This window comes from Labeo rohita, chromosome 16 (assembly GCF_022985175.1).
Source record: "Labeo rohita strain BAU-BD-2019 chromosome 16, IGBB_LRoh.1.0, whole genome shotgun sequence".
Lineage (NCBI taxonomy): Eukaryota > Metazoa > Chordata > Actinopteri > Cypriniformes > Cyprinidae > Labeo > Labeo rohita.
In genome coordinates this window covers 2,752,401-2,772,141 of record NC_066884.1, presented here as the reverse complement: position 1 = coordinate 2,772,141, position 19,741 = coordinate 2,752,401, and the positions used below count along the sequence as shown (strand labels likewise).

Below are 19,741 nucleotides of genomic sequence, written 5' to 3'. Positions count from 1 at the left end.
TAGTTGATTTATACTTTAATATATTGTGAAATGTAATTTATTCCTGTGATTCAAAGATGAATTTTCAGCATCATTACTCCAATCTTCAGTGTCACATGATCCTCTAATGATCATTCTAATATGCTGATTTGCTGCTCAAGAAACATTTCTGAATAATTATCAATGATGAAAACAGTTGTGCTGCTTCATATGTTTGTGGTACTGTGATACATTTAATTTTTTAGGATTCTTTGATGATTACCCAGACAGCCCAGATCCGGCCCAAACCCGGCCCGTGTGAAATCCATGCGGGCCAGATGTGGGCCGGATCTGAGCCGACACTGCTTGCTGTCTGGGTAGAAAGTTCAAAAGAACAGCATTTATTTGAAACGAAAGCTTTTGTAACTGTTTCCATCTAATGTGTCCAGTATTTTCTCAACCACCTGAATCCATTTTGGTATGTAACGACCACTTTTGACCAACCAATCAAATCCTGTTTGCCAAAATCAAATCCCGCCCTCCATTTTTCACACTGAACATGATATTTGGCTTGGAAATACTTCAAATTAAGTAAGTAAAATGGGTTTAAAACTGTTGTTCATGTTGACAAGGTGCATTGGTGTGTTTGACTGAAGTGTTTTCCGTGTGGTGTACATGCTTTCAGAATAACAGGCACTTTAGCTTCAGTGAGAAATTAGCTGGTTGTTGAAATGAGACAGGAAAATGGCAAGATTTCACTGCACTGAGACTCAGCCAGCAATCAGATGAGGAGCTGTTCAGAAATATGTACTTATGTTGGTTACCATTTTGCACAAAATTTATTTAGAAACTGAGTTTTTTTTTTTTTTTTTTTTTTTTTTTTTTTCTAGCAACACTGAAGACATTGAAGATTAGAAAGAAATCTGAGACTGACTAGTGTGTAATCATCAGCTCTGTGCCGGCATGCAGCGCTCACTTCAGAGAATTTTGATTTATAGCGTTACACAGTTGGACCATGCAATCATTTTTATTTCCAATGACATCATTGACAGGGTTTCCACACCTTCAACATATATCTGGTTCGGGAAATATGACACACCTGAACAGTTGGGTGTGATTACTGGATAGGAATTTAAAAATATATATATATCATAGAAAAAAAGAAATTTCCATTGATAATATGCTCACCAAGGCTGCATTTATTTGATTAAAAATAGTAATATTGTGAAATAATATTACAGTTTTAAATAACTCTTTTCTATGTGAATATTTTATAAAATGTAATGTAAAGTGATCAAAACTGTATTTTTAGTATCATTACTGCAGTCTTCAGTGTCACATGATCATTCAGAAATCATTCTAATATGCTGATTTGCTGCTTCATATTTTTTTGGAAACTGATACATTTTATTTTTCAAGATTCTTTGATTTAAAAGTTCAAAAGAACAGCATTTATTTGAATTAGAAATCTTTTGTAACATTATAAATGTCTTTACTGTCACTTTAATGTGCCCTTGCTGAATAAATTATTTTAAAATATTTAAAAAATTCAAAACTTTTTAAACCTATTCCAAACTTTTCAATGTATCGTGGTTTCCACAAAAATATTAAGCAGTTTTCTTTGCATACACTCAAAAACAGCTATGTGATAACATAAAACACAAGTGCATATAGTTGTTCAGAAATAGGATTTTATTAGGATTTTCTCTGTAATATCTCTTTGGGTTGAAATCTAAAATCTTCTTTATAGAAACATACACAGATGAAACTGTAAACATGCAAGAGAGAGATTTCGGGTGCTCTGGAAGACTGAATGCATCTTGGACGTTGGGGATGAAAAAGTTTGAAAGGAAAGATCACAGTTCTTTCTCTGCAGGCCGCAGTCTGACCTGTGCATGCCGCAGCGGACCTTTGCTTCATTTATCAGTGGTATCATAGAGACTGATTAATGCCTCTGACCGGGGGATTCATTACGACAAAGGAGAATCAGTGTCTGATTGATGCGTTCAGACGGGAGGAGCTTTCAAAGGTCTCCTTCAATATGAAAACACATCAGCATCTCCCACACTGGGAGTGTGTGTCCGCCCGGCAGGTCTCTCGCTGTTACGTCTTCCTCTACTTTGCTAAACGTTGTACTTTTGTGAGTTAAACATAGAAACAGCGTGATCAAGTGCGTACTGAAGAATGCGTCGCCACAGGAACTGTCATTTGCATTGAGGAAAACCGTGCAAACACTCATAATTTATCATCACAATAATCAAAGTAACACCCATGATGCGGTTTTCCAAACACAAGAATGAAATTGAGCAATTTCCATGTTTAGGTTCTTGGTAAAAGACAGTTGGGGGCAAAATAATGGTTGTTCCAAACCCTAGTGAGCGTTCGCCAAGAGTATTGGTGTTTCAATGAATGATTCTTACAATTTTACCTTTGGTCCCTTTTATAAAATAATATTTGGTTTTTAGAGTAAAATTGTGCAGTGTGTTTTGGCCAAAATTGAATTTGCAATTCTTAAAAGCACAGGGGAAAAAATATCATCAAAAATGGAAGATGTGCTGATGATAAGTATATTTTGTTCTGTACTGGAAAAATATGAATAAAAATATGCCATTCCATCCAAACTCCAAGAGCATCATTCTCTCAAGGCGGCTTGATAGGGTTTGGAACATATTGTACATCAGTATGCAGCACGTTTCTTTGGCATAAGTTAATGAAACTCAAAATCAGGTTGTTTTTAAGGCCCTGCGTATTTCTTTGCATACACTCAGTGTTAAAAACATGTTTCATAGCAGTATATATAGCTCTCGCTCCGTCTCTTTCTCCAATTCAGTGCATTAATATCCCCACAGGGGTCCTCTGTGTGTTTGTTCCAACGCCTGCGTTTAAGGAAAAAAGGCAACACACAAACTAAACTGGGACAGTTGGGAAATGAGGTACACATGGTTCATTTAACACTCATGCATCGGTTTCCCAACCCCAGAGAAAAAGCTTAGTGGTTTTCAATGTTAAATTATTCATCGGATGACACATTCTTTAAGTTACGCTCAACAAATAACACTCGTTTCTGAACAGAAGTAACAGGACGGACTCATGACTCTTTCTATTTACAGAGAACATCATATACATCGCCCCCTATACTCTATAGAGCACTAGTCTGAAACCGTACAGGACATTACTCACTCAATCTCATAATGTTCAGCAATAATGAGTGTACAGGCCACCACAGAATAGCCATAAAATGTGAGAAATGCAGCTAATGAATTTCCAAGTCTTGCCAGAAGATGTGAGGATCATATCGATACGAGCAGGAGACAGATGTGCCTGCATCGTCGTTGAATCCCACACCATGCCCGGATAAGTGGTTCTCTGTAGTGGAGAAAGCACACTTTTCTTGGCATTCAGCCCCAGTTCTTTCATATGGGTGAGGACGACATCTTGATGTTGAACCACCAACTGCTCCGATTGAGTGCAGCATCCACACACTTGGTGAAAGTGCCGGGTGGGAGTGCAAGCCCGAAAGGTAGAGTGCATAGCCACATTCATTGTCCAAATTCGTTTCTTCAAGTGGACTATATTAGTAAACAAATGTTGGGAATAGTGAATGAAGGTATAGGGGGCGATTTCGATAAAGCCACAGTGTAGGTCATGAAAGGAAGTATCATTTTGCAGCTTCATGTGTGACTTGTACTGGCTGTAAAAAGCCAAACAAATCTCTTAAATACTCTCATGTAAAATAAATACAGCACTGGAACACGGCTCCAGAAAGTCTTGGGTTTAGTTAACGTGATAATCAAACAGTAGACTCTTTCGGACCCTCCTGGGCTGCGTTCCTGCAACCGTAAAGCCACTTTATGACCCGTGCATTTCTCTCGATAATAGACACACCTGTAGGAATCTGTTCGGCAAGCTCCTCCTGGAAAATCCCTTCACCAGAGTGTCTGGAAAATTCACTGGGCTCTGAGCCACCACCTCCAACGCTCCTCAGTAGCAGCGAGAGTGTGTCGACTGAACTGGCCCCGGTTAGAAAGTTCTCCGGTCCGAGCCTTTCCACCATATCTAGGTCCAATCCACAGTAGTCAAAGAAGCGTTCCTGCTCGGACATGGCTAGCGAGCAGCGTAGTCGCAATTCTGATTTGGAGCGTTTCAAATTGGTTCGCATCAGGGGAACGACTGGCTTCCAAGGGTCCATATCGTTATTGTTGGAGTTCCCGGTGCCATTTCGTAAACTGTTGATCATGCAGTTCTTCTGAAAACTAGTGTTGTCGTTTTGCGTCTCGGGGGTTGAATGCTCTCGCTCGGATTTGCTTGATCGCCTGGTCTCGTTTCCACCATCTACAGTGTCTTTGTCATTGGACCAGGACATTCGTGAATCCCCGTCTCGAGAGGAAGAAGCCTTCTCCTCGTTTATCACCATTTTCTGAGCGTCGTTCCCACCACTCTTTTCACGCATGGATCCCTGGAAGAGCCGTCGTACAAAGCTGTATCCCTTGACCTCTAAGTTGCCGTTGGCATTTTCACCACCGCTGCTAGGACTCTTGCACTCTTTCTTCTGTCTGTAAATGACCAGGGAATCTGGGCGCAGCATGCGCTTGCCATTGCTCCTTCGCATTATTGGAGCACTATGCGGGGCGACTAATGGAGCAATGGTTGGAGTTCTTGGAGAAGGTATGGGAGGCTTGTTTGCATTGTTGCGATTGTTGGTTTCCACATCAGATTCATTCCGACAGTTCTCTTTCTGGAGACTGGAGTCATCCTCATTTTCATCCCTGGAGAATAGCGGTGCAGAGAAAGGCACCGTTTGATTTCGAGGTGGGAGGACGGGTGTTGAAGGAGTGGACAGGGTTAAGTTGCGACGGGGAACCGGCGGAGGTGTCGCACAGGGCACTAACACAGGCTCCTGCTTTGTGTTGATGACCTGTTGAGTCTTGACGTACTTCGCCTTGTCGGCTTCCAGTCGCTCTACGGCACTGACAGAACGACCCCTGCTTCCGGCATCCATCTGCCTGCGCAGGTAATCGGGCCCCTTGTTCAGGAGCCGCAGCGGAGAAGGTGAACCAATGGGAGTTAAGGGCTTCATTTTGGAGTTTTGGAAAAATGCATCCAAATAGAAAGGACAAAGCAACTGCCTTGCCTTACAAAGAGAAAGAAACTCTCTTGAGATAAAACCACCTTCTTCAAGAGCTGACGTGTCTTGGATTATAGATCCATTTATAGGACCTCTAAGAATGTAGATTTTTAGGCATTCTGAGAATCTGAGAGGTTTAAGCAACAGACTGGCTGTTGGGATTGGCTATAATTAGTCTCTTTACTGGGCGCTTTTGGAAAAGGGACAAATCGATATCTCCATGCAGTATTTACACAGGCATTGGGATAAGCGGGCAGGGCATTGGGAAATCCTTTTTCCGCAATCCTTAAATCCCAAATGAGATGTTCTCTTCACCACAGAGCATCAGAAATAGCTGCCAGTGCCTTTTTTTCCCTCCTTGTTTAGTTCCTTTCTTCTGTTGATCTTTTCAGAGAAGGTCGTCTTGGGGGAACAGAGCTAATGAGCTAGATTATTTGCTTTTTGATAGCCGTCAAAGGCCCCTGGGTTCGGCTCCTATTGTCCTGCGGCGTTACGGTTGGGTTGACCTATACAGTGGGCCCCGGGGCACTTCAGAGTTTGATAGACAGAGGTCCTGTCCTTCTCCTTCTATACCTGGAGCCCTGTGAAAACAAAAACGGAAGAGAGTTAAGATTTTTGAGCATTTCTCAAGGGAGAGCCAATCTCCCAAGGCGTAGGCCATATGGCAGTGCAAACAGAACTCCCTGTAGCTTTTTGTGAGCCGATGGAGTTGGCAGAAATTCATGTCTGGGGCCACAGGCAGCGCCATTAGCTTATGCATGGACTGAGTTGACTTCACAGCGCTAATCCATTGAACTAGTCCTAAATAACTGTTCACTCGTACAAATGTGCTGTTCTGTGCGAATTTAGTGGATTTTAGCTTTGAACGAATATGCATAATACATCACATACACTGCGTTGTGCACATGGAATTTTGCCCATTTACCCTCAGATGCATTTAGAAAGTCTATTAAGGGAAACTGTGACCATGTGCATTCAGACTGCAGAGGTAATGGCCTTCACCATCAGCATTAGCTTAACCCACATGCCACATTTGCATTCCTTGAGGGCTTTGCTAAATAATGCATGACTGCGTCCATATTTTAAAGACCCCAAAATCAGCTTATAAAAATATTTCCTTTAAGACGCAGGACCATTTACTGCATTTTGAACACACTGCAGTGATTTTTAAAACTTTCTGTATGGTTTTACTGCATTGTCGATAGCATAACAGCACTAACAACTCAAAGAATATGATTGCAGAACAATTTTGTCTGCATGGTTGATTCTGAAAGGAAGGAGACATTCGAAACATGACGCATCAAAGTGCTATTTTTGTACTCCCTCGCAGGATAAAAGAGACAATACACAGCATTTTCAAGTGAATACGTCCCGGTGACCTAGTAAACGGGAATAACTGCAGAGCTGTGCTTTGTTTGCCAGTTTCACTATGAAGAGCAGTCGTTTACTGCAACTAAAAACAGGTGTGTGCTGCCAAATTGCGAGCTCTATTTTTCTCTAACCGGAGAAAAAATCCCTAACATAATAGAAACCTCATGCACTTATTTAAAATGACTTGCTGCCACACAACTACAGCACCTCTCATGTACCTCGACCCCCTCGGAAGCCCTTCGCTATAAATCCAGTCAAAAGGGGAACTGCAACATTTTCCAGATGTCAGACAGTCCGGGAAAAGCAGCCATTGTTTGGGAAAGTTCCGGGAAAGAATTCTGAACAGGTGTTGAGCATGAGATGGATCTGGATTTAGGGACTTTCAGAAAAGAAGTGAGCAACAGGGGGTTCCAACTTGGAAAACACCACTTGTTTAGCCAGTTGGGCTGAGCAATACAGCTAAATGAGTTTATTTTTCAGCCTTTTTGTTTTTAAAATATATATTTGCTCTGAAATGGCTTGCAACTGTTTTTTATTAGATGAACCACCAGCCAAATTTTGGTAAAACGCTTCTAAAGGCAGAACCATCCTCAATTATTTTCATTTATATGCAATGCATAATAATAAACACATGTTTACCATTCTATATTTTTACCAAAACATTATAATACATTAAAAAAGCCACAGGGACAACTTTAAACAAGTTTGAGTGGTAATGCAAATGAATCACTGAATCAAAGTTCTGAACTGATTCATTAAAATGTGGTAACATGGTAATAAATCAAACTAACTCGAATGGTTTTTGCCAGTTTAAATCATAGAAACTATTAAACACTCTCATACAAGTTACAAGAGATTGTCTTGCAATGTGAATATTACTGTAAATATATATTCCGAGCTCTATTAGCCAATACAAGTTGCTCATTACTAATCATCAGGATAACCCGTCAGGTTGATGCAGTCGAAATATGGTGCACAGTAGTATGTTTCATAATTAGCACACATTATTATTAGCCTTGTCTACATCACTAAGCACTCAAGGCTATTATTGACTTGTAAATGCATTACCTCACTAATATAGATCTTTCCGAACCAGTGTGACAGCTATTTGACTGCTGGATCAACATGTTTAGGACAGAAACAGGGCTAATAATAGGCGAGCAGAGGCTTTAATTAAAACATGCTCACATTTTAGTCAGATTTACTGACTGATACACTGCAAACAATGCTTTTCTTACCTAGATTTTTTGTCTTGTTTCCAGCCAAAATATCTAAAAATTCTTAAATCAAAAAATTATTGTCCTGTTTTCAGAAAAAAGAAGTCAAAATTAAGTGAGTTTTTGCTTGAAATAAGATTATTTTGCTTACCCCATTGGCAGATTATTTTGCTTGTTCTAAGCAAAAACTTTTGACTTTTTTTTCTGAAAACAAGAAAATAATATTTACTTGTCTAAAAAAGTCTTCTTGCTTTAAGAATTTTTCGATATTTTGACAAATGACAAAATGACAAAAAATCTAAGTAAGAAAAGCATTGTTTGCAGTGTAGAATAAAACACTGGTAAATTCACTTCTTCCACTTCCTTCAATGTTTCCTTTAGGAATGGGAGGCACCAAAACCCCTAACAGCTTTCTAAACTATAAAATAAAATTAAAATGACAATTATTATGTAAATTAACAAAGCTTTTGCGAATATGTGTCATAAACTGTATGCAGTTCAACGAGTTCGATGAGTCTTCTGACTGATTCAAACAGATGACTCCTTTGATTTGATTCAGTTTAAATAAGTTTAACTGATTCATTCAAAATAACCACATCAATCAAACTATTTGTTCTTGAACTGGACATTTAATTTGTAAACTCATAACTCATAATAACTCATAATAAATATTATGACTGAGACTACACTAAAAATATGGAAATAAACTAAGATTTTGAACATTTTAAAAGATTTTTAAATGAAAAACGTTTCTGTCTCAGCATCACCCTGAGCATTTCCTCCTTTACATTGGGCTGTATTACTCTCATTGGCTTTAAAGAGGCAAATTAGTGACATGAATTTTCATCTGTGATCCTCTTTTTCTCTTTTTAGGGCTGAAGTGCCCGTAATAGCAGCGGCTCTCTATGGCTTGTAATTAACCCCTGCTAATCCAGCCTCCTCTCATCTTGCTGGCTTTCATGCTGGTATTTCTTTGCGTCTCAGTGAAGTTGGTGGGCAAACCGTCTGCCTGCAGGGGAGGCCAAAACAGCCGTCCAACAAGGTCAGAGAGAAAACAGATGTTTTCTGTCAAGCAGCATCTAAAGCCATGAACTACTGACACAACCAAAAAAACTCTTAACCCATTTTACTAATTATAAAGGGCTCATTTATGGTTGAATATCCTGAAATATATTAGGTTATGGAAGGGAAAGGATTCAAAAACTGTGCATAATGTTTAAAGCATATGTTGTTTTGTACTGTTTGACGTAACTTTTTACAGCAACACAAAACTTTAAATGACGTTTTTGATAAGACTGCTCGATCGTGGTTATTTTATTGAGATCACAATTATTTAATATGATTACTCACATATTCTAAAACATTTTTTTGAACTTTAAATAATTCATCTTTTTAAACAGTGGATTTCCTTGATCTTTTACTCAACTGAAAAAAAAAAAAATTATTAATAATTAAAAAATAATTAATTAAAATGAATTGTAATAATAATTAAAATGATTTAATTCTTATAATTTAAATAATATATTTTGAATAATTGTATTAATATGAATTAGTAAGTTACTAATACAAATAATAATAATAAATGAAATAAAAAATAACTTATTATATATATATATATATTTTTACACGATTTTATTAGGTCAACAATAATTGCATAATAAGTCAAAATTGTTATTAAAAATAAAATTTAGAACTAGTTCATGAAACATTATCCTTCCGTTATCTAATATTTCAGGATATTTAATAGGAAAGTACATCGGTCATTTTTTTTCAGCATAAACAGTGGATGTTATATTATTAATTATATTGATTAATTATTAATTTCAAATTTTTTATTTTAAAGACAAATATTTTCCATTTAATATTAAATATTAATAAATAAACAAATAAACAAATAAATAAAATTTAATATAATGAAAAAAATATATTAAAAATAATATATTAATATATTTTTCAAATTAATATATTTAATTAATAATTCATATATATAAATATAAATATAATAATTAAATAATAAAATAATAAATATTATTCCAAATATTCCAAAATATATTCCAAAGAACAAAATGCTTCACTGCTTGTTTTAAACAACAACAACAACAACAATAATTAATACATTTTTCGTCTAACAGAAATTTTTAAAATATAAAAGATGTCAACATTTATTTTAATTCAGGAATTTAAAAAATGTAAATATTCCAAATATTCCATTAGAATGTTTTGGAATTATGTAACAGTTCCAGACAATAAAGCATATTACTTATAGTCCGTGCCATAAATTCAAACCAAATTTTATTGCATCCGGTTGATAAAACTTTAATGCTCATAATTAAAAGCACCCGCAAACAGAGCAGAACGTGTCTGCCCCACCCAGTCTGAGCAGCCCAATTACATTAAAAGGTCCCGTGTTGGACTCTGATATGAAACTACAAAAGGCTCAGGACGTCCATCACAGACCAGCTCCTGCATTATTTATTGGTGCAGACAATAGAGGCCTGTGGCTGTGGAGATAAGAGGCTGGACTGAAAGCTGCGGCTCATTAGGAAGAAAAACAGAGAGAAAGAAAACACATGACAATAAAACTCAACAGACACAAACACTCTATACACACAAAGGCAGAGGTAGCATAGATGAGTGCCATTATGCAGTTGATGTATGACGGGCGGGGGCTGGACGGGTGTACGGGCCACGGGAGGGTCACAAGGGACCTCTTTAAAACACGACAGACCCCCCTAAACCGCAGCCAAATTATGAGGTGGACACTTAACTGACTCGGTGGGCGTCTATTGTCATTCAAACGTGACAAATGTGAGCCGGAGACTTTGGTGACTGGATGGGCGTCCACTGCAGACGACTTGTCAAATGGGCACCGTTTACACCTGGTATTAACAACATCACTGATCTGATCACAGTCGGTCAGCGATGAATACAGGTGTAAATGGGGTCTGGAATGTCCGTAATTTGATTATTTAAACCAGATTAGCAGGTTGTCAGAAACGCATGTGGTCTGACGAGTCTCAGAAAAGCAACCAGGAACGTATTTCATCTCAAAAAACAAAATTATATTGTGCAAAAATTGACCAAAAAGCTATTTTGATAACTGCAGTAGATTTTCATAAAAATTAAACTATTCCCCTTAATAAGTTTTCATTACTGGAATTAAAAAGAAAAAAAAAAAAAAACAATAAATAAATAAATAAATAAAAACTTACTCCATTTGCTGTAAATTAAATTGAAAGTATATGTGTATTTGTTGCATTAAATTTAATTTAGTAGATTTTAATAAAAATAATGTCCATATATATTATTTTTATATAATCGTTTATATTCTTATAAAATAAAAAAATAACAAACCATAATTATATTGTGCAAAAATTGACCAAAAACCTTTTAAAAATCTATATTTTAAAAAAAAGACTGCAGTAGGTTGAGCACCTATTTTTTTTAACTTTTCATAAAAAACTAAACAATTCCCCTTTCAAGTTTTCATTAATGAAATAAAAAAAAAAAGTAAATAAAAAATAAATAAATAGAAACAAAAACTTACTCCCTTTACCATAAATCTAATTGAAAGTACATTTGTAGTTCAATTGTAACAATATGTGTATTTGTTGCATTAAATTTAGTTAGTTGATTTTAATAAAAAATTATGTTTTAATAAAAATAATTATTTTTATATAATTATTTATATTTTTATAAAAATAAGGTTGAGCACCTACTTTTTAACTTTTCATAAAAATTACACAAATCCCCTTTAAAGTTTTAATTATTGGAATAAAAAAAGTATTATTATTATTTTTTATATAATTATAATTTATATAAAATAAAAATAAATAAATTATTACTATATTAAATTTCTTTATTTCTTTATTTCTTTTAATTTTTTTATTTTAATTTTTGAAGAAGGTTTTTATGTATTTTACATTCACCAGCTCACATCACATTTCTAATTAAATTTGTAATAAATCTAGCATTGTATATTATGAATATTGTTTTCTCTGTGGCAGTCCCTTTGGATAAAAACATATGCAAAATGAATAAAAGTAAATTTGCAGTTCAAATACAAAGGCAAATGTATCCTAAAAAACAACAAAAGACAAAACCATTGGGCTAAAACTCTGCTTTAAATCCATATTCTCACTATATCATTACTCTATAACCCATAAAAGCTTGATTGCATTTTTTTTGTAAATATTTTATTTATATTTTGTCTAAAGGTTCAAGAAACTGCTCTGTTTCTGCCGTTGCTCCATTTCTATCAGGCTTTACAGGGTTAAGATGTTGTGTTAAGGCGTTCACACATCACATCAGTGGACTTTACCCTACTTTTCCATTAGTTACGTCATAAACTCCTTTGGTTCTTTTTTTTCATGCTGCAGAGGCCTGATAAAGGAGCTATAAATTTCACCAGTGTAAAACAAAATATCCTCCTATGAATGCAGACCTGGCATCTCCATCTAATCTTCAGTAGATGCATGAAAGCTGGACTCCATCCACGGCTCTGAGCCGGAAAACTCAGGCAGGAAGTGAAGGAGTTGCCTTGAGAAGTGCTAAAGGTTGTGCGCATCTATTATAATAAAGGAAAAGCACAAAGGGGCATGGAAACGTCTTGCCTTTTCCTGAGTCAAATGCAAAGGTTTCGTGCATGCAATGACAGGAAAGGCGAGGTGCCTGGAATAAGCTTTAGAAAATCTGGTTCTGAGGACTTTCTTCTGTTTAAGTGAGCAGTTTGTGGCCAGAATGACTTCTAAATTTGATATAATATATAAATAATATATATATATATATATATTTAAATTAAATTGTAAATAAGGTGTGTGTGTGTGTGTGTGTGTGTGTATATATATAAATATATATATATATAATATAATTTTATATATAATAAAAAAAGATATATATATATATATATAACTTTAATACATAATAGAAATTGCATTACGTTGTAAATAATAAAATAAAAAATCTATAAATAAATAATAATGTATAATACATAAATAATACCTATTAAAAATAATAAAATTATGCATGTATATAATTTTCAAAAATAATACAAATTATATTAAGTTGTAAATTAAAAAAAAAAAAAAAAAAAAAAAAATATATATATATATATATATATATAATTGTAATAAATAATACACATTAAATTATAAATAATGTGTGTGTGTGTGTATATATATAATTTTATATATATAATTTTATTAAAAAATATATATAACTAAGAAATAATTTAAAAAGTTGTAAATAATAAAATAAAACATCTATAATACATAAATAATAATATATAATTAATAATACACATTAAATTGTACATAAATATATATATATATATATATATATATATATAATTTTAATAAATAATACACATTATATTAAACTGTAAATAATAAAATAAATATTTTACATTATTTAAAAAAAAAAAAAAAACTTTAGGTCTGCTGTTGCAGATTGTCTAAATTATTAATTTCTGAAGCCAATCCAAGTGCTCACATTGCAGAACTTTAAATCTGCCTGATTTTATGATGCATATAAAGTTTACACAAGAGTTTGGTCTATTTACTAGGCCCATAACAAAGGTTTGGCGCATGCAAACGTTCCCTAATAAAACGCCTCTGACGTGAAATACTAATTTAATATATTCTGGGCATGTGAAGCAGAAGTAATCTGATCTTCATGCAGCCTTTTAAAAGTCTACAAAACTGAGTTTTACAAACTGCCTAAAGCGAAACGCTGATCAGATTACATTACTGATCATTTGGAAGGTTAAACCTTAGCTTGATCGACGTAATCTGCTTTTAGGGAACACAAGTGCTAAAGTAGCTCAGTTTATTCCTCTGGAGCCTGACTAGTCAACACATTTACCAACCTCTGGTCCGGCTGTTAGTGTGATGTGCCAGGCTCATGTTAAGGTCACCGCAGACACAAGTGTTAACGGCAAGGGTTCAAACAAACGTGACTTTTGGAAGGGGTCGGGGGTGATGGGATGATGGGGGAGGAACGCACAACCCCTCCAGTCATCCTGTCCAACATCAAACCATCAAATGCAGTGTGGCACAACAATCCTGGACCCTGTTTTCACTCTATGACAGCAAACACAAAACACTAGCAGCGATGCTGCATTGATTATCCATTGTGACCTGGATCCAACAACTGGCTTATAATTTAACAACAACTTACTCATAATTCTAACCTATATATACATATACAGAGAGATCATTTTATTTATTTAACCTTAATTTAACCCGTTAAGTAAATTTAAGAAACACATGAATAAGTAATTTATGAATTTATGTATTATACATTTATTTACTTTTATTTTATATATATCTATTTACTTTCTGGTTAAATAAATATTAAAATCAAATATTTAAATGTTAAAACTGTATGACTGTATGTCAGTATGAAAATGTAAGAAAAAATAACTATTATATAATCTATATACACATATATAAAGACAGATTTCTTTATTTTTTCTTTATTTAACCTTGATTTAATCAGGAAGTAAATATAATAATAATTATTATTATTATTTATTTTGTATATATGTTTTTATATGTATGTATTTATTTATTATATTTACTTCCATATTTTTTTTTTTAATAAATTAAATAAAATAAATGATCCGTCTCTATGCATCAGTATGAAAATGTAAGAAAAATATAACTTATAATGTGTATACAAGACGGTTTATTTTAGATTTATTTTATTTATTTAATATGAATGTAATCAGGAAGTAAATATAATAATAATAATAATGATTATTATTATTATTATTATTATTATTATTATTATCATCATTGCTGCTTGTTTTTAGCAGATTTTTATTATTTTTACTTCCAGGTTAAAAACATATTAAAATTAAATATTTAAATAGTTAAATAAAAAGCTAAATAAATAATTAAAATTCTGTCTTTATATGCAGAGTTCATTTGCAAAAACAGATTTTTTCCCAAAAATTTCCAAAAATAAAGCTAACACAATAAAAACATAATGTAAAAATGATTATTTAAAGTTTTATCTATTTTTACAAATAAACTCTTCATATGTCTATTTGAAAATGAAATATATGCAGTTATATACAAATATATATATAAAGATAGATAGATATATAGAGATATAAATATTTTTTTTATTAAGATAAATTTACATTTTTTATTTTAATTATATTATATTATATTATTGTACAGATTGCTCTTTCATATCTCAGTTTGTAACTTCATGAAGGCGAGTAAATAATGACAGAAATGTAACTTCGGGTGGAATCATTCCTCTATTGCTGAACTCAAAAACAAAGTGAAAGCCAGACTCTCAATCACTCGCTTTCTGCTTAAAAAAGGCCACGTGATTTCCTGCCATTTCCTCTTGCTTCACAGCCTCCACTGAACCTGTCAGCTGTCCTCTCTCATTAGCCGCTAGTCTGGCTCGTTGGTCGCAAACAGGCCCAAAGTGCCACAGAAATAGCCCGTAATCTCCCCCCGACGCCCCCACCACCTCCGCGAAGGGAAAGATCACTGCTTACCGGCCCTGTCAGAACAATGTCTTGTGAGCGTGACAAAGGATACAGGCCCCTTCATGTGCCATGAGAGATCCGGGCGGCAGGGCGAGCTCTGATCCGACCTGGCAGGACGGCAGCGCTACCTAGACGAGCCCGGGACAATTAACGGGACGTGCGACTACGAGCCACCCGCTCCCACAGCTGTCAGCCGTCCCGTGAGCGTCACAGCATCGGGATTTGTCCATTTAATATTAATAGAGCAGTGAGTAAATAAATCATGAAGGGAAAAAGACTAGATGGCTACATAGGGAGCGACATATTTGAGGAGCCTTCGGCCTCTAATTAGTAACCCGAGCTTCATGCTGTTAACACGCAGCCACACATTAGCGCTACAAATGTGATGATTTCTATGGGCGAAATGATTGTTTACGTGATTGCACTTGAGGTGAAAATAGACGACTGGAAGAAAAGCAACATTTTGGTTTTAATTAAACAAAACAGAGGATGCTTTTCCCTTCCTAGACCCACAAAAACACTTATGGGATACAGTATCACAGCAGTTTAGACTGATGTGGTCAGACTGTGGAATCTGTGAGAAGGACAAAATAGACTGGAAAACAACTGGTCAGAACTGTGTTCCCTACATAGGGTTCACTTCCAGAGCGGCGTGGACATCAGCCGAACGCATGCAATCTGACAAAGGTCATCGCATGCAGCCCATGGGCTTCTCTTCTGTGTTTTGAGCGTCCGCCCCAGTGGTGATACAAGTCCTTTTGCATTTATTCATGTTAATGTGGTTGTCAGCACCTCAGATGAGAGATACACGCAGCTCAGCTCTGTTACAGGTCTGATAATATATATAGAGAGAGAGAGAACTAGAACTATTATGTAAATAATATACTAAGTATAATAATCTAAAATAAAAAATCTAAAATATTAAATTAAAAGAAAGAAGAGAAAAAAAGACATTCACACACACATACATATATATATATATACAGTAAAAATATAATTACACAAAATAATAAAATAATATAAATAGATCTCTCTCATATACAATTATATAAGATACATATAAAATACAAACATCATATAAAATTAAATTATTTACAATTTATCTTTATTTAATTTTTCATATTTAGATTTATATATAGTTTTATTTTATTTTATTTATTTTTTATATACACATTTATATATATATATATATATATATATATATATGTGTGTGTGTGTGTGTGTGTATATAAAAAATAAATATAATCCAATATTATAACATATAAAATTATAATACAATTTTAATATAATAAAACATAAAATTACATAAAATAATAAAATAATATAAATAGATATTTTTCATATATAATTATATAAAATAAATGTAAAAAATAATAATAAATAATCTAAAATAAAATTTACAATTTATCTCTTAAATTTTTCATTTCTACATATATATGTAGTTTTACTTTATTTTTATATAAATTTAGTAAATGTATATAAATAATATACATAAAAATATATCATAAATGTTGTGTATATATATATATATATATATAAATGTGTATATAAAATAATAAATATAATCCAATATTAAAGATATAAAATTATAATAATAAATTATATAACAAAACAAAATTACATAAAATAATATTAATAGATCTCTTTCATATATAATTATATAAAATATATGTAAAAATAATAATAAATAATCTAAAGTAAAATGTACAATTTATCTCTATTTAATTTTTCATTTATACATATATATGTAGTTTTACTATTTTTATAATATATTTGTATATATATATATACATATATACACATATACACACATATATATGTATTTAATATGTAAACTATTATGTAAAAATATAAAACAATTTACAATTTATCTCTATTTAATTTAAAAATGAATGTAAAATTTATATGTATAATCAAATATTAATAAACATATAAATATATGATTATTATTTATACATATATTCATCACAGAGAAGTCAAAGTGGTTTTCATCAACTCAGATGAGAGCTGCATCCATCAGATCTGCTAATGTCCCGAGGCTTGTTCTGACACTGGTAAAAAGCGTGCATTAAAGCATGCAAGTAGCTTTTACAGAGAACTTCTGGCCTTGTTTGGGGTCATTAGATCTAATGCATTCAGCAACATTGCAAAGAATTTACTGTAGTTTACCAGTAGATATCAAACCACAATGTACAACAACATATGCACAGTGACAGCAAAGGCTGCAGCGGAGCATCATGGCCCTCAGCATCATGCTAATGTTTACATTTCACACGCATCGGTGCGTCAGAGAGATGACACCGCCACAGACACGTGTTTATCCTATTTTGGGGTTTGGAAGACAATACACCAGTATGAATAGGCTTGAACCACTTATGGTTCAAGAACAGGTGAAATCTCAGCGTTTGGTCTACCTTTTGAGTGTTTAGACTGCTTCTCAGTGGTTAATACTGCTGACCTTGTGGAAAGTTAGTGCACGCTTTGCCAACTAACCTAAGCAAGACCTTTGGAGGGGGAGGGTTATGAGCATTGCCCTATCCATTTACACACAACTCAAGAAACATAATGCTGTAAAGCTATACAAATTAAGAAAAGACTCTTAATTAATGTTGGCTTGGTGGAAATTTTATTAGGCGTTTCCAAAAACAACTTTCCTTTACTCTGAGTTTTTTCTTTTGTTTAAAGCTTCTCTTACAACACCAATCCAACTGTATAGGCTACCAGTCTTGTACTGTGTAAACTTCAGGTAATAAACTTACATAATTTCCTAGCCTAGTGTAAATGAGAGTAGAGGTCATGCATAGTGCATCAACAATTTCCACTCTGAAAATGTAGTGTTTTATCAATATATACTGCCTAAATAGGCTGCTGACTTTTAAGTCAGCATGCTAAGTTCACTCTACGAGTGATTTGGTACATCTTATTAAGTTCTTCATTTAAAAGAGCATAGGGACGTATGGGAATTTAGACTCAACCAGTCATTATTATTGCAATTCGTTTTGGCACCGCTAGAGGCGCAATAATTGCACACTCTACCTGTAAGATTTAAATATTAAAAAACTCAGTTTTAAATAAATAAAACGATATAAAGTAAATGATCAGCCAGATTACAGACACTGATATTCACCCATTTGCAGAAAAAAATAAATAACTCATTAATGTAATGTAAAATGTACCAATTTTCTATGTATATTCAAATTTATTAAAGCACCAAAACGTTTTGTTTCCAAAACTATCAACATTATTTCATTCATGTAGGTTCAAAGTTTCTGTATGGCCATTTCTCATTTACATGAAAGGGGGGAAAAAGCAAATTCATGTATTTAACTTATTATAAAAACAAACTCACAATTTGTACTTTGCCCAATATAACCGCATATCCACATAAACCTAACTAAAAGCTGCAGTGATATTAATTATTTACCGAAGAAAAAAAAAAAAAAAAAATCCCCGACTACCTTTAGGTGCTTAAACTTAACTTAAAATAGCTTTATAAAAATTTAAATAAGATTATAAAATATTATACGCAGATCAGTGACAGTTTAATGTTAGTTAAAAACTCAAATATTTGTTTACACGAAACGAACACAATATAATCATACACAAAAAATGACGCGACTTTGGTTCACACATTCAGTCTGTGAAATAAAGTCTCTGAATGCTGAATAAAAACCTTATCGGATGGGATATTAGTCTGTAGTCTTATAATAAGAGGTCGATTTGCTCTTACCCTGTGTCGTGATCCGTATCCACATGTGAAAGCGCTGGTAATCTCCGTTTACTGTCCGACACGAGTTGTCTCGATTGCGGCTCACTGGTTTCTGAACTGAATGCCGGAGGAGCGTCTGTGGCTCGTCGTGGATGCACCGGGATCATCCCACTACGGTGGGCGGGCAGGTATGAGTGTAAACCGAGCCCACCACAAACACGACAGCAGAGGGAGGATTTTTGGGGGATTGACCTGCACCACAAGAGGCAAAAAGCTGGAGACAGCAGTGTTTAAAGTAGATTTATGTCTATATATCGCCGACATGAATTGTCATTGCATTTAGGTGACAAAAATATCAAGCCAGAGTATCAAGTTTTCATTTGAGACCAAGATAGACGTTTTACTCTGCTGAATATTTCTCAGGGTGGGTTTATTTTAAAAGAGACATAAAGCTTTAAGTCGTGACTTTTCCAGCGTTACTGCCCTGAAAATAAGATTCAGATGTTGTCACACTAAATGTTTTAGATTTTGCTTTTAAAGCAAAATGTAAACAGGAAATTAAATTTAAAAAAACTAGTTTGAGCACAGAATTTATTGAAATCTAGCCAACTAACACAGGGAACGGTTTCACCCTTAGGAAAATTAACAATGGTTTTACTACAAATTAAACCAAAAAACCATGGTTACTATAGTTAAACTATGGTAACCACAAATTACCCATGGTCTTGCTACACTTACCATAGTTTAACCATGGTATTTGTGGTAAAACTATAGTTATATAAATGGTAATCAATGCACCAAAAAACATGGTTACTACACTTTTAATAAAACCATGGTTAATTTTCGCAAGG

At 33.9% G+C, this 19,741-nt stretch overlaps 1 protein-coding gene across 1 annotated transcript; it reads right to left on the bottom strand.

Moving 5' to 3' along the window:
* Window positions 1–1,479: 1,479 nt before the first annotated feature.
* Window positions 1,480–19,018, bottom strand: fam110d (family with sequence similarity 110 member D). The gene is made up of 2 exons (XM_051132504.1): window positions 18,912–19,018; window positions 1,480–5,664 (listed from the first exon to the last, which is right to left on the bottom strand). Exon 2 carries the CDS (start codon window positions 5,033–5,035, stop codon window positions 3,749–3,751), a length of 1,287 nt encoding a protein of 428 aa, XP_050988461.1. The 5' UTR covers window positions 5,036–5,664; window positions 18,912–19,018; the 3' UTR covers window positions 1,480–3,748.
* Between the last annotated feature and the right edge of the window lie 723 nt (window positions 19,019–19,741).

Bases quoted from the DNA above. Each gene is read 5' to 3' on its own strand.
- fam110d (XM_051132504.1), bottom strand. From the start codon at position 5,035: ATGAAGCCCTTAACTCCCATTGGTTCACCTTCTCCGCTGCGGCTCCTG.